Source organism: Rhea americana, unplaced genomic scaffold, assembly GCF_003343005.1.
Source record: "Rhea americana isolate MKP2758 unplaced genomic scaffold, rheAme1 scaffold_406, whole genome shotgun sequence".
Lineage (NCBI taxonomy): Eukaryota > Metazoa > Chordata > Aves > Rheiformes > Rheidae > Rhea > Rhea americana.
In genome coordinates, this window is record NW_028186542.1 from 399,542 (window position 1) to 415,041 (window position 15,500).

Sequence of the window (15,500 nt, forward strand, 5' to 3'; positions counted from 1 at the left end):
CCCCCGCGCTTCCCCAGACAGGGGTGTCTGGCTACCAGGATGCCCTCCTCAGTACCAGTCTGCCTAGGACAGCAATGCCCTCCCCAGTGCAAGCACCCTCTAGGACAGGGGTGTCCTCCTGGTGCTGGTATGTCCTCCCYAGTAGCAGTTTTCCCCATCCCCCAGCTCTGGGATGCCCCCTGCTAGGACAGGGATTCCCCACCTGGGACAGGTGCCCTGTAACCCCCTTCCAACCAGCACCGTACAAGGAAGGAAGACCTGGTACGTTGCTGGTGGCCCTGGTGCCCCTGCTGCAGCAGGGCAATCCCCCTGCTCTGCCAGGGCCAGGCAGGTGCAGGTGGCCTGCAGCAGGAGGCCTGGCTGGGCTCACCATCGTGCCATCATGAAGCTATCRTGGCAGCGGTGTGCTGTCCATCGGCCTGTCAGCTTGCACCGCACCGCACCGCATGCATGCGGCTCCGTGTGAGGCTGCACAATCTGCTGCCAGGACTAGGAGGCAAGCTACGAGGGGCTGCCCCAGAGAGGGGATGGTAGAGAAGCTGAGGGGGCTTGGAGGCCTACTGGCAATGCTGTACATGGTAGACTACACTCATGATCTTGCCATGGAAGAAGGCTGRGCCCACCAAACAGGAAGGCTTCTAGGCGTGGGCAGTCCCAGCTGCTAGTTTTGGGAKGCTGGAAAACATGAGCTCTCTGCAAGCCATGCCTCCAGCATATGGACCATGAGGTCCTGGCAAAAGCAGGCAATGGGGTAGCTGAGGAAATCTGAAGATGGTACATGTGGCAAGGATAGGAAGGGATTTCAGTTCAAAGCTCTCCTCTGAGCCCCACTTGTGTTCTCCCCAACCTTGGGGGCCTGGCTTCATAGGGCACCACATGTCATCTCTGTCTTGGAGGAGTGGCCCAATGCAGGCTGCAGCCTGGGCTGAAGTCCTCTTCATGCTAGCAGAAGTTGTGGCCATGCTACTGCTTGCATAGCTGGTTTGGCAATTCCATTGGAACATGCAGGAATGGACACAAATGGGCATGGAAGAGGGAGCTAGACAACTGCGTGCTAAGAACAAGCAGGCAAGAGCAGTGCATTGGTGGAGCAAGTCTTGGGGGCAGCATACCTCTGYAGTCCCTGGGAGGCCTATGTCTACCTAGGGTTGTTTACTTCAGTGGTCTGCGCCAGCTTGGGCATGTGTTGTGGGTGGGGTGCTGGAGTCACTGGCCTGGGTGCTCTGGTCCCCATTAGGAAGCTCTTGTCCYCATTGTGCAGGTGGAGAAATGAGATGGTTGCTGTGATGGTTTGGCTTGATGAGCTAGTCAGAGGAATGTGAAATGTGCACTCTGGTCCTGGCTGATGAGCTGGTCTGTTGGGGATGTTGRCTGTCCCCAAAGAAAATGGGAAAGCGTATGTGAATCAGTTTTACCTGACAGTCATGCTTGCTGCCAGAGCTACAGCGTAAATAGAGTACCTTCCTYGTATCACTGCAGAGATCAGACCCAACCTGCAAAGTTTATCAGACAAGGTAACAGCCTGGAAAGCAAATAAGTGCCTTTTTCATTCTACTTAGATCTTATTCAAAATCCCTTCTCTGCGGAGATCAAGGAACGTAGCTCAGGCAGATGCTGCATGGTAACCATGAGCAGGACTTCAGGGCACTTGTCTGATCCCATGCAGCACTGCCCCTTCAGGTTGCTGTKTCTCTAGAGTCTTCTTTATGAATGTCCTCAGGGGCATCCAGGACTTTCCCAGGCCTGTTAGGAGGCCAAGATGAGGTGCTCAGAGAGGTCACACAGGCTGGGACACCTGGGGAGTGTGGCACCAAATATGCAGGTCAGCCCTTTGCTCCTCTTGGAGGAATGTGCTGCCCTTTATCTCATCCTCTGGGAGAGGTCCCCAGGGCAAAGTTTGTGGTGACCTTGGTATGCCCTTTGGTTATGATATGTCACCTCTGTGGCACTTGACTGCTGGTAAAAGAGGGTGCTAGTGTTGCAATGAGRTCAATGGTCCCATGCAGCCTGAAAATCAGGCCTCTAAGAGGCTGTTGAGCTGTGAACACCAGCTAGATCCTGTCTGTAAAGCCGTATCTAAAACCTCRATCCTCCATGCTCATATCTACTGTGCCAGGGCTCCCCTGGCTGGAGGGTGTTGCTTGTCCCAGACCTCACCATGGCATGTGTTTGTAGCAGTGTTATTCTCCATGTGCCCTACCACCCCAGTCCTGCAGGCAGCATGGCTGCTGGGGAGATGGACTCCTGCTCCCTACTTCGCCTGGCGAGCCTGGATGAAGAGGTGATGCCTTGCTGAGGCACAGGGGAGAACAGAGGCAYCATGAATGCTGCAAGGAGGTCTGTAATCAGTAGCGTGGTACACAGCTTTTCTGCCTTGGTGTGCTGGTAGGTTGTACTTTATACTTCCATTTTGTATCCACCATGTGCAGTGACTGTGGCTGTGCTACTGCATCCTGGGGCACTGTGGCATCTGTTGAGTGCTCCTCTCCAGCACCTCAATGCAATTAGAGGCAAGGGTCTGCCTTACACTAGGAGAGAAATGAACAGGCCACATGGAGCTGCAGGGTTTATGGTTTCCAGCCAGCCAGGAAAGGAATCAGTGGAGGCTATAGTCGGTTACATAGCCAACATATAGAATGTTGGCTACCGCATCCTCCTGCAGCAGGCATGTTTCACCCTGTGTCAGAGCTGGGATGACCACCACAGCCACAGGCTAGGGCATCTTTCTACTCTATGGCTTATTGCTTAGTAGGGCAAAGCTCCAGTCCTGGCGTGGGTTTCCACAGACTGACTCCTTTGAGCAGCTCTGGGTTTTGCTCTCTCATGTGCCACAGAAACAGAGGAGAGACGCAGCCCTCACTGGCATCTGGCATCCACAAGAGTAGTGTCCCAACTGTCCAAGTGCTGTGCCTGCAACGGTGCTGTTTGGCCCTAGTTTGCTGAGCTAGGCTGACCGAATTCTTGGCTCTTTTCTCTATTCCACGGGCAAATTGGGGAAGACTCGGGGATTGGTGAGCAGGAACTGGGTCCCTTTTGTGGTGCAGAGAATGCTGAGCTGCGAGGGGAGAGCTGTTCCTGCTGCCTGTACACAGGGGCACTGAGTACCTGAGGAGATGCTTCTGTCCCTGTCCATGATTTCTGCCAGACTGACTGGGATGGCTGCCTTGATGGGGTTGTGCTAGGCCAATGCCCAGCTTGTATAAAGGGTTAATGCTAATCCTTCCCACTGCATCACACCTCTGCCCACAGAAAAGCCAGCAAGGGATCAGGACAGACAAGGCTTTAGCCAAGCATGACATGAGCTCCAAGGTCGAACTGAGAAGAACTTCCAGGGATGGACGTCAAGATAGCAGAACCAGCCCTGTCTGGCATGGTCCCACATGCCTGGGAAGGTCTGGACCTCTGTGATGAGCTGTGCCAAGAGGAGCTGATATATCTAGGTGTCAAAAGACTCGAGAAGCTTCAGTTGCCCGGTGCAGTGGGGTCTGCAGTGTCACCTGTGGGAGTGGCGTTTCTGAGCTGTGCCTGAAAGTGATGCCAGGGAAGAGAAGGAACTGAGCCCATCACTGAGCCCATCAGGCTTGACTTGAGGTTGTATGGTTCTAGTACCCTGTTCCTCAAGGAAGCCTCTGAGAGAGAAGGGGTGAGGTCAGGTGTGGTGACAGAGGGAAAGGGCTTTCCTTTAGTCCAAGAAAGGCACAGAGGCAGATCAGCAAAGATATTCTCAACTCCCCACTATTGGGCTGCAGCCCAGTGTCGCCTRTTAGTTCCTGTCTCCCACTCTCAGTTGAGCTTGTCACAGTTATGATGATTAAGGGGGAGTGTGCAAGAGAGAGAGCTCAATGTTTCTGCCACCAACTCTTATCCCAAGGATCAGACAGGTTTTGGAGCCCAGTTCAAAAGAGGTTTTGGAGATCAGCCAGTGCTGCACTCCAGGGTGCTTTCTTTCCCATCTCCCCACTCCATCCTATAAGACTTGAACACTATCTATCATGGTGTGGGAAAGTAAATGTAGCTTCAATGCTCCAGAAAAGGAAGCAAAACTGATTCTGGTAATTACTGCCTCATGAGTCCATCTCCAACCTGGATAAAGCCATTGGGAAGAAAGCAGTGAGCATTTGGAAGGTAAATGTGCCATGAGTAATGTGGAGAATGATTTTAAAGAGAAGGGCTCTGCCAGGAGAATTTACATTGTTTGGAGGGGGGGGGAAATTACAAAATTAAATATATCTAGAGGTTAGTAAACAGTTCCAGTAGTGACTCCCAAACTTGTACTCTTAAATAGATTCAATTGACATTATGTGTCCTGATAATGTCTGTGAAATCCTAGACAAAGGATAAAGAAGCCTCTGGAGCTGGGAGTGCAGCACTGGAGTTTGGGGAAGAGGCATCTGGAAAGGATGAACATTGTGTGAATCAGGTGCAGAGTCTGTATAATTCAGCGTAATTCGTGTGGAATCTTCCAGGAATTAGTAGATGGTGTTAAACAGAGTGGAATTGCCTATGAGAGGAAGGAGGGAAACAATACAGCTGGAACTGCAGGGCAGAGGAATCCCAAAGAGCTGATGAGTTGGGAAAGGCAGGCAGGATGGGCTTCGTCTTTTGAAAACACCTGCTGATTTGTGGGCACTGCCATTCAGGTGCAGATTTTCAAGGATCAAGTGAAACCATTACTGGAAAAGACCACCACAGAGGAGATCTAGGGGGGAATGTGACAGGCAAGAAGTGGAATTGCTGGTGAGGTGTGTGTCTGGAAACATCTCAGCTCTGGCATGGGAGTGAAGGGCCTTCTGGTGCCCCTGCCCAATCCCTCTGTGGTAGTACAATCATTTTGGACGTGTCTGGGCTGGGTTGCACATGGCAAACTGAAGGGACCTTGAGAGAGATGGTGTGGGGAGGAGACAGACTGGGTTCTGCAGATCAGTATGGAACGTGGTGTTGAAGGGCAGAGCCCGGAAATGAGGATAGGCAGGATCAGTTTGGATGATACTGTGCAGGTGGAGGGAAGGATGGAGAAGGCTGCAGAAGAAGTCTTAGGGAAGCAGCAGGAAGAACATGTTTCATGGGGATGTGTCAAATCAGAGCCCAGGTCCACTTACCAACTGTCTAGTARCCTGAAAGGGACATGAAAATTGCACATTCTCCCACTTTTTCCCCTTCCCTGATGCCTAGGTTGTTTTATGGGTTTCTGTGGTCTAGAGGAGGCTGCCCTGTGCTCCACACAGGAGCTGATGCTCTGGGCACAGCTGTGGCAGGGGAAACATAGTTTCCCAAGCTGGTTAGCACCCACACATGGGGCAATGGTCACAACCTTCCCATCTGTGCAGCTATGTATACAAGCAGCTAGATCCTGGGAAGGCAAAGAGAGCTTCCCACTAGCACAGGGCATTTGCAGCACGCTAATGGCCAGGAGCAGCCCTGTGCAGTGAGCCAGCTTGCTGAACTGCAAGGCTACAGGTCAGATGTGCTCTTGCGTGAAACTCCTGCTTTTGCCTTGATCTGGAGGGAAGAAATTCCTGCTTGCCTGATTAAAAGCTTTTCACTGTGAGCTCCATGCTCAGCAAGGTGGCAATGCTAAGATGACAGAAACCCTTCTGGTGAATACTTAGAGATAGGGATAGAGCCAGAGCTTTAGAAGGGGGTAAGAAGACTTACTCCTAAAGCTGCGAGGTCTGATACCAGACATCTCTCTGAGTCAGGGTGGTGACGGGTGGATAATTCCCCATTTCCTGACAGGGTGGGCTATGGGTTTCCTTTGCGTTGGCATCCCTGTCAGTTGTGTTCTGGCACAACAAGGCTTCTTCAGTGGTCGATTGCAGTTAGATATGCATTGCTGCTTCTTCTAGGCAGCTCACTCAGGACCTGTGCCCACCATGACCCTCGCTACAACAACATGCCTGCAAGCCATGTCTACAAGCCTGCCACTGAGAGGCTTGGTGGAGGCAGTGTTGCAGCTGTTCCCTGGCCGTGCCGTCTACCTAGGAGGCACTGGGGCCAGGCGGTGGCTGGGGCCAGGGGGAGAGCTTAGGTGGCACATCCCCTCAGCAGCTTGTAGCATGGTGGCAATGGCAATTCAGCTGTTACAAAAGCAGCCACCATCTGAGGGCAGCTCTAGAGTGAACTTTATGAAGAGGTAGGCTTGCAAACGTCTCTTCAGCGACCTACAATGCTTCTGGAGCASAAAGTGACTGGGATGCTGAGCGTCTGTCTTGTCTTCACCTCAGCAGTGACCATCTGCAGTGGGAGGTGTTCAGATGTGTCTAGTCTGGTACAGAGCTCTCACAAAAATGTACAAACAGGATGTTTGAAGTGCTAATGAAAAAGGATTCACCATGGCTGTGAGAGGTGGCTCTGGTGATTAATTACCTTCATCATCAAAAGTGCTTTTTGCGTCCCTAATCTGAATATACCTGGCCTTGGCCTCATCTGTGATTGGGCTGGTAGGTTTAGCAGGGCTGCTGCAGAGGACTGTCAAAGCAAATTTGTATGCTGAGGGAGTACTGGGTCTGCCTGGGCTGTTGCTCTTCTTTTCTGAACGCCCGCTTTAGTCTAGAGAAAGTTGAAAGTTGCAATGCAGATGTTTAAACCTTCAGTCTGATGCCAAACAGTCAGATTCAGCACAGAAGACAGAGGCCTAGGGAAGGAGTCCTTCAGAAGGAGCTGAAATGCCTTGGTGTGCTCTCCACAGTCTCGGGCAGTCACTCCTGACTGACCAGGTCTCCTCTGCTCCGGTGTGGTGTTCTACCTTTTGGGAAGCGCTGTCTCCATGTTTGTAAAATGCTACACAAAGGCTGGCGACCTTATGTGTTCCATGCCTGCTGTTGCCATGGGCTCTCACTGCTGATACTTTAGAGTTGGATGGCTTCAGAGAAGGGCTGGGAGCCTCCAATAGTGAAAGGAGAATGCCTGAGGGCCCTCAGTGCCCTTGCATGCCTCTGGGAGGCTGGTATCTGGCACTCCTCTGTGTGTGGTACTTGCTGGCATTCTCTTTTCTTTTCACCACTTATTCCCCTGCTCTCTCTTCCCTCAGATTTGGACATGGCCAGAGAACCCAAGCCGAGCCGGGCCAGGCTGGGCCAGAAGAGGCAGCACAGCAGTACCTTGTACCAGTGAGTGCATAATATGGGATGGGGAGCTGTGCCAGGAGGCCTTTCTTGGTCTGGGGACTGGTACAAGCGTTGCTGAGCACATTGCGGGTGGCTTGAAGGTGTTGTGCTCCTCTTCCTTCTCCTGCTCTTCACCTCTTGCCTCTCAGACTCTTCTGGCTGCCCATCCCTGAGCATTCATCTGGGTCTGTGGGATGTCTCTGCCCCATCCCTGTGGGATTCTTGGGACACCTTGTATCCTCACCATGGCAGTGGAGAGGTAGCAATTGGAGTCTTTGCTCATTTTCAAGCCAATGACCACATTGCCAGGGCTCTCAGTGTAGCAGAAAGCCCATTGCTTCATAGCTCAGATGTTTTGTCAGCTGTGTACAAAATGTCATTGTAACCCTTTACCTCCTGCAGTGCTTTGTGTGACCCAGTTGTTTGTTACTGGTGGGATGTACTAAGCTGGGGAATGTATCTTCCTTCTCATCCAAAGGTATAGGGAAGGTCTGTTCATCCCTGGATGAAGAGAAAATCCCTGAGAGCTCCACACAGGTTATAAATGTAGACTTGTGTTTGCAGTCCTGGCCTTCAAATGACATTGCAGTCATGTTTGTCCCCTGAGGAAACAGCCTGGGGGTACAGCAGAGGTACTGGGATGGTCAATAGGTCCAAAAAAGCAGATCCCATCTCTCTGCACTTTCAGCTCCCTGGCTCTGCCGGGAGCTGAAACTCTGGCCCAACTGCAGTTGCTTTGCAGGTCCTGCTGGCACCGAACAAATGCCAGGCAGTCCTGAGACCATCTCAAGTGAGAGCTTTCCTCCTGATCATGAGCCTTTGGGGCTACAATGAGCCTCCCACACTGAGTTGAGGGTATCCCAGGAGCCATCTGTCAGCAGGCTGACAATGAACTAAAGGAAGCAGAGTGTAGCCAGCCTGAGGAGCACAAGGGCACTGGGTGTTAGGGCAACTGGAAGCCTAAACAGAATTGGAAGGAGACTGGAGTCCTTCCTGGAGGACAAGTGCTGTGGTAGCTTTGTTGTCTTTGGCATGGGAGTACTTTCTACATGGGTAGAAGCTGGGGCAGGCTCACTCTGGCATGGCGCTCCCTGCACTGCCTGCTGGCAGGAGGATGCAGAGCCTGGGGCGTGCTAGCATGGCTGTTCTTAGCTTCTGGCTCACAAGTGCTGGGTTTGGGAAACTGAATATGTTTCCAAGGGCTCTCCTTCCCCTTGGCTGTGGTGGAGGCAGGTTGACAGTTTGACCATCCCTGGCTAGGCAGTTTGTGGGGGTGCAGGTCTTCAGGCCCCTCAGGGTGGCCGCAGGGTGGGAAGTGGGTGGGAAGCAGGACCTCGGAGCCCTTCCTATGCCTGTTTCATCTTTGAGCAACATAGGCCAATGAGACAACCTGTGAGGAACCCAGCAGGGTTGGCTGGACCCAGGCCTGCAGGGAACATTGTCTCTGCTGGGTGCTGTGCCAGCAAGCGATGCGTGCAGGGGAGGGGGCTGGACCCAGGCCTACAGGGAACTTTGCCTCTGCTGGGTGCTGTGCCAGCAAGCGATGCATGCAGGGGAGGGGGCTGGAGATGGCACCAGGCTCCATTTTGTTGGAGAGCTTTTGCAAACACCCTGATTGAACTAATTGCTTTGACTGTTGTCATGGGAAAAGAGAGGCAGAGGCACTGTCCCAGAGTGGAGAGCTGAGGCCACAAGAGAGCTGTGGGACTATGGACCCCCCTTTATGCAGAGAGATGCAGCATTTGCAGAGGACCGCTGGCCCTGTTGCACCTGCTGGAGCATGGCAGTTGCTGGAGCATGGCAATTGCTGCTTTCACTGTTCCCATGAGTCGTTCTGAAGAGCAAGGAGTCAAGCCGGGAAAGTCCTTGCTCTGTCCCTGACCTGAAGCTGGACCTGTGAAACACCTCCCCGAGCCATCTGTGCAACCTCCAACCTGCATCCACGTCTCTTGCAACGTTTTTTTCCCTCCCATCCCCCTGCACAGGAACTGCTTCCCCCATGGAGGAGGCAACCTATCTGCCCTCTCATTTCGAGGAAGGTCCCATGCCATTGCAGGGCATGGAGAAGCCTGTGGAGGAGGTCAGTGCCAGCAGAGGCCCCAAAGCACAGTGAAGTACTTACAGTATATCCCTGGTTTGGGCCAGGGATTTGCTGCAAGTCTGTCCATGTGCTGCTGCTGCCTGATGTCCCTTTGCCCCATGTGGACTGGTGGCATCTCTGCCTTTCTACGGATTTTTCTTTCCCTCTTGGGCTCAGGATCTCTTCGGTCTTGCAGCTCTGAGGCCCCGGGAGCCATTTCTCATCCTCTCTTTGTGCCAGAGCAAAATGCAGCCAACGTTTCTAGGCTTCAAAACAGCGAGTTTAGGAAGAAGGAGGGAGGGACAAAACAACAAGGCTGCACTGGCTGGAAATCAAACTCAGGTCTCCTATATGGCAGGTGAGAATTCTCCCACTGAATGAATGGTGTTCTTGGGGTACCTGCTGCCCTTGTGCCCATGATACCCATGTTTTCTCTCCACGGTAATGCTCAGTGCTGCTGAGCTGGTGGCTGAGCACTGTGGTGGGCTGAGCCTGGGATGCAGAGAACTGGGCCAGGTGGGGAAGGCTGGGCCATCCTTGAGCAGCCTGCTCTCTTCTCTCTCCCCAAATGTGCTTGTCTCCCATAGTCCCAACCCTGGGGAGCAGCAGCTGGAAGAGCTGGAGGCTGTGGCAGGAAAGGCAGAAGCTGTCCCATGCCCAACAATTCCCATGCTGGGATTACAAAGAGCTCTGTGGTCGAGAGCTGATTGGATCCTTCAAGATTGACATATTGGGATGTGTCGTTACTTTTTTCTTTTCTTTTTCTTTCTTTCTTTTTTTTTTTTTAAGTGTAATAAAATTACTTCGCTTCTGGGCTTTCCTGGAAGGAACAAGCAGGCAGCAGCAGGACTGGTTTTGTATGAGCTTGGATCTTGCCACAGATCAGTTGGTACTTTCTTCCTTTCTCCTCTAGCTGCTAGCTCTCTGGTGGGGAGATGCTGGTGGTGGCCTATCTGTGTCAAAGCCCAGTTCTGAGGACATCACTGGCCGGGTCTTACTGCAGCGTGTCAATGGCACATAGTGAGTGAAATTTGCCTAGCAGACTCTCTGACCAAGCACTGCGGACTTTCTGGCAGGACATCCCCTGTAGAAATAACATATGTGCATCGCAGCTCTGAGGGTACGTATATACAATATAGTACGTGTGCCGTGCCCTGACAAGGCAGAGCAGCTGTGTTCTGGACTGAGCATCACACTGAGTGCAAGTTCATGCTCTTGCTAGACTGATGGATGCTTGCTTCGTTCAGTTGCCAGGTCTATAGAAATTATGGCTTGCTGGAAATGTTTCTGAGGGTAGAAGAGACCTTCCGAGAAAGAAGTGATATATACTAGCTAAGTCTGTATCCTAGCAGGGGATTGCAGCTAGCAGCCCCTCCCACTCCATCCCCATGTCCCAGGCTAGTGTCATGGCCTGCATGTGGCAGCTGTGTCCTAGAGCAGAAGGAGTCTGGGGTATGTGCTGCAGCCACACTGCACAGCACAGAAGGCACAGAAGCTGGGCCTTCCTAAGCACCTTCCTTGGGAGCCCTGCCTGAAGGCCAGGCACCCCCTTTTTGCATGATCCCCAGCAATCCTATCATAGGGCTGGCTGCAGCAGGCAGCTGCTGCAGGAAGGCTGCTTGGCAATGTTGCTATTTTGGGTGGCTTTTCCTTTTGGGAAGAGCACCTGAGTTCACTTACACTGGGGCATGCAGAGGTGAAAACCTTTATTCTGTTTTGTGTGTGGGTCTATACCCCTCTCTGCTGTCTTTTTTCTAGCCCAGGACCCAGGACAATTTGTTGCCTTCTTCCTTGGGTGATGGGCTGTGCCCTTTGCTGGAGGTGGGGATCTGAAGGACTCGCTGTTCCTGTAATGGTGAGATAGGAGCAGCAATTGCATTGATGGAAACTTGGAAGACTGTGAGGCTGGAACAAAAACTCTCAAAATAGCTCCAGGTGCAAACAATAGGAGCAAGCCATTCCTGGCACCCACTCACTCTAGGGCTGCCAGTGCTGCCAGCTGTGCCTTAAAAGGAGGGCTGGAGCTAGTGCTGGCTGTGCCCCACGTGAATCGTTCTTGAGACCCTCAAAAACGGCATGGCCCCCAGAGACAGCTTTGTCTCTGGAGACAGCTTGGACGGAGTTGTGGGATGGATGCCGGGTGGGCTCCCAGTCCTGCCATGTGGGGAACAAACTGTCCTTGGATGCAGAGCATCTGGCCAGAACCTGGGCTATGCTTAGATGCCAGGAAGCCATGGGGCTGGTCTTTTGGGCTGAGGTGGCTGAAGAACAGCATGAGGTGAAGGATGGAGAGCAATCACTGCTCCATCTCTTCCTCTTGGGAAGTACCATTCACCCCTAGCTGGGTCAGGCAGCCACACTCCATGGATGGTGGGGTTACAGGATGGGAGTTTGGATGCAGAGCTGTGCTGTACCGTGGCAGAGCTCAAGTGAAATTTCCCTTCCCCAAGGTAGACTAAGGAGCCTGGGAGGGTGAGCTGCCCTTTGCCTATGTGAAGGTGGGGTAGAGCATGGGAGTGGCTACTTGAGGACTGGTTGGGACAGGATGCAAGGGATGGGATGAGGGGCAGAGCTAGCTTGGTGATGCTGAATAGAAGTTCTGGCGGTCTGGGCTGGGGGGTGAAGCCAAGCAGCAAGAACCCTGTAATCACTACTGGTGATGGGAACAGGGACAGTCTGCCCTTGGCTTGGTCCTGGGATGTGAGGCTTTGCAGGGCCCTCAGCTTGCTGGTCAGGTGTCCTGATCTCTTGTTTATTTTGGACTGTTTGCTCCTCCCTTCCAGGAATCCAGGCTGGCCAGGCTGTCTGCCTCAGCATAGGCACAGAAATAGCACCCACAGGCAGGGACACATGAACGCCACACACTATCTCCAGCTCCCGTGGCCTCCCATCAGTGTTAAAGGAGGCAATCTAGGGAGTGCAGCAGTTTTCCCCCGCATTGGGGGACCTTATGGAAAGCAGGCTGGAGTMGGGACCTTGCTGCTGTACCTGATGGGTAAGATACCCCTGAGCACTGGGACCTGCCTTTTTCCTTTCCAGCCTAGCCTGTGGCAGAGTCCATAACCTGGCCCTGTAAGTGGGAAGCCAGAGGGAGAGTGACTCCCTGCCCTTTAGGCAGAGCAAAGACACTGTGGCAATGCATGAGAAACCAGAGGTCACTGAGGTATGCTGTGGCTTTCCAGAACGAGCCCTCCAGAATGAGGTCTTCTGAATCCAGAACTGCAGGACTAGGTCTGGCCCTGCAAGGTTGTAACCCCAGAACCCAACATGTCTGCTTGACAGGTTCTTTCTCCAAGGCTGTGAATGCTTTGTAGCCCTCAGGAGCAGCAGAGTCCCTGTAGCCTTTCCAGTTCTGACTGGGCTCCTTGAATGGCTTTTCCCTCTGGTATCAGGCTAAGCTGCTGGGAGAAGAAAGGTGAGACATCATCATGCACAGCCATCCTACCTGGGAGCAGAAGCATGGGCTCCCGGTCTGCTGTCACACCATGCATGAAATTTAGGGAGCGGGGCAGACCACAGCGTTGGGCACGATGCCAGGAGCTTGTTTGCCTGACAGGAGCCAGCAAGCTCCCAAGGTGCAACCTCAGACTTTCTCTGAAACCTAAAGGCAGGGTAGGAACTAGGGTGACAGCAGGGCCCAGGGATGCCTGGGCAGTGTGTCACTGTGCCTGTCTCCGTTGCTGCAGGTTGTGCTGGGGCTGCTGGCCAGGGGACAGTGCAGAAATGGGGTGGATGATTGGTGCCGTACTAACCTGAAGAGCAGCTGTGCAGAAATTCTCTTCCTCACTGAAGCACCTTCTCTGGCCACAGCTGGTGGGCTGCAGGATGGGACATCCTTGGGTAGAGCCAGTTGCTGAGAGGGGGCTGGTGGTGGGGCAGTGCTGGTACTCCAAGCATTGCCAGTCACTCCATGCGTCACGAGCCCCTCTGCACTCTGGCTGCCCTTTGGTGGGCTTGGAGCTGCCTCCCTGACTGGGCAAGYGTGGCTACAGCTTAGTGGCACAGACAGGGAAGCTAAGGTTGCTCTTTAGACCCTCCAGCAGACATTCAGCTCTTCCACAGACCCCAAGCTCCAGCACCGCTCCCTCTGTGGGCAGGTGCAGCTGCTCCTGCTGCCTGCAGYGACATCCTTGGCCCTAGGGGGACCTTGTCTTCAACTGCCCTTCTAGCACATAGCTGGAGAAGGCTTCCCACTCCCAGCAGAGCAATGATGCTCCAAGCAGAGCTTTGTCTCACCTTGTGCTAGGTTTAATCTAACACTCACCAACKCTGCAAGAGCTGAAATGGCAAAATGAGCTTCAGCATCTTTCTTCCCCCAATCCCCTCCTGGTTCACAGAGCATGATTTATTACAACCATGTCAGCTGCCTKCATTGGAGGTGATTTGCTGACAGATCACTTCTTAATTTGGAGCTGAGTGAGCAGACAGCAAGGGACTGTGAAATTTAACATCAGAGAGCRCTRAATGCAGATTTCCAGATAGCAAGGCCTGCTCCAGCTGGTGCTGCACAGGGGGATCTTTCCATTGCGGGCACCCAAATACCCTGCTTGGCTCTGGGGGCAGACTGCTGCCAGCACAGAGCCACCTTCCCAGTGCTGTCCTGCATGGAAGCCTACYTGTTACCCTCTAAGATGCCTCCTGCTCCCCAGGCAGAGGAGGAGGTTGTGCAGGATGAGTGGATGTCCCTGTCCTGCTGTGCCCTCATGTTTCTCAATGTGGCTGTCTCACAGCAGTGCTGTGCCATGCTGTGGCACGTCAGTGGTCACTGCAGTGTGAGTGACTCTCTCTTCTTACCTCCTGCAGCAGTAATTGTGATCTGGACTACAATCTCTACAGGGATGACTTCCCATACCGGTGAGTGTGGCCTCCCAGGCCTGGGATGTGCTGATTGCATGGGGGTTGGCAAATGATCGCAGCTCTGTTGACTGATAGCATGAACTGGGTGTCCCAGGCTGGCAGCCCCAGGCATCTGTTCCCCACTTCTAGGAGAAGTTTAGCAGCACTGCCCTCTTCAAGGAACACCTGTACCCAGACTCCCAGGGCTGCATACCTTGAGGGTGGAGCARCTGGGACAGGGACAGTGTGTTGGCCTGCTCCAGCAAGGGGCAAGGCCAGGGTAGGCACTGTGACCTCCTGTAATGCAGGCGTACCTTTGCCTGGCACAATCCCTCACCCCTCAGTTTTGCCTGAAGGAACAGAGCCAGAGATGTTAACCTGTCCTGCTGCCATGCCTTCTAGGCCCTGCTCACACTGCTGTGGTTTTGTGCTCTTGTAGGGTATATGAGTACCRGAAGATCCCVCCCCTCATTAACCGCATCCCTGTCAAGGCCAGAYGAACTCATGTTGGGGCAGGAGGCAAAAGTAGTCTAAGCCCCCAGCCTGGGACGAGGAGCAGCACCAGCTCCATGACAGGACGGACAAAGTGTAAGTGTTATGTAGCCTAGGTAGAAGGGAAGGAGCAAGGTGATAGTTCCATTAAGCCCTTGAGGATGCTGGAAGCATTTTGGTGATCACAGAGGTTGGGGATTTGCTCATGGAGGCAAGATTGTGCTGTGGGGGGAGAAACACAGTGACACAGACTCACAAAGTATYAGTTCCCCCGGTAGTTGCTAAGCCACAGAGGCCTAGGCTATGTTTCTTGATGCTTGACAGCAGTGCCTGTGCCTGAGTGAATTGCTCAGTGCTAACCTTGCTGCTGTGAGTCCCCTGCTCCAGSAGAGAAAMAGCCCATCCTGGGCTGGCTGCCTGTCTGGGGGCTGTCTCCTGAAACCATTGCCACTGCCCAGAGATGCGATTGCCCTGGGAAGGCTGAAGGAGCCTGGTGGGAGGATGCTTTGGAGCRTGCTGCCCCYRGATTGTGGATTCCCCTGGCTCTGCCTTTTCCCTATCTGGGACTCTAACAGCTCCTCTGCCCACACTGCCTGTAGTGCRGGCCGAAGAGCTGCATTCGATCAAAGGGGAGCTGAGTCAGATCAAGGCACAVGTGGACAGTCTGCTGGAAAGCCTGGACCGCATGGACCAGCGGAGAGACCGTCTCTCAGGTGAGGGGATGTTATACATGTCATACTTAATCATGATGGGGAGAATCCCAGCTGGCTCMAACATGCATGTGTCTGTACAGAGCTCGTACAAGGCCAGCCTGCAGGTACAAGGAAGCCTGGATGCCAAAGTGTGAGCCTAACCCCAAGTAGGAGCTGCCAGGCAATGTGAAGTTGAGGTGTGGGCACCATCTCTGCATGCAAGGGAGTGAGCTTGGCCTCCAGAGCCTGCTGGAAAATTCCCTRGGCCTCCCTCCTTCCTAGTAATGGGAAAGC

General features: G+C 53.3%; 1 protein-coding gene across 3 annotated transcripts in view; it reads left to right on the forward strand.

Moving 5' to 3' along the window:
- The window catches only part of LOC146590493 (RNA-binding Raly-like protein), a 16,761-nt gene extending 1,267 nt beyond the window's left edge, over nucleotides 1-15,494 (forward strand). Inside the window, exons 1-5 of one of the 3 annotated variants that reach the window (XM_085314538.1) lie at nucleotides 4,318-4,420; nucleotides 7,031-7,109; nucleotides 13,990-14,040; nucleotides 14,462-14,610; nucleotides 15,114-15,494. In XM_085314538.1, the coding sequence (XP_085170664.1) occupies nucleotides 7,039-7,109; nucleotides 13,990-14,040; nucleotides 14,462-14,610; nucleotides 15,114-15,361 (519 nt within the window). In that variant the 5' untranslated portion in view covers nucleotides 4,318-4,420; nucleotides 7,031-7,038 and the 3' untranslated portion in view covers nucleotides 15,362-15,494. Of the gene's footprint in view, nucleotides 1-4,317; nucleotides 4,421-7,030; nucleotides 7,110-13,989; nucleotides 14,041-14,461; nucleotides 14,611-15,113 lie in introns of those variants that run through there. The other 2 variants (XM_085314536.1, XM_085314537.1) reach the window with 2 other exon arrangements.
- Nucleotides 15,495-15,500: the final 6 nt, after the last annotated feature.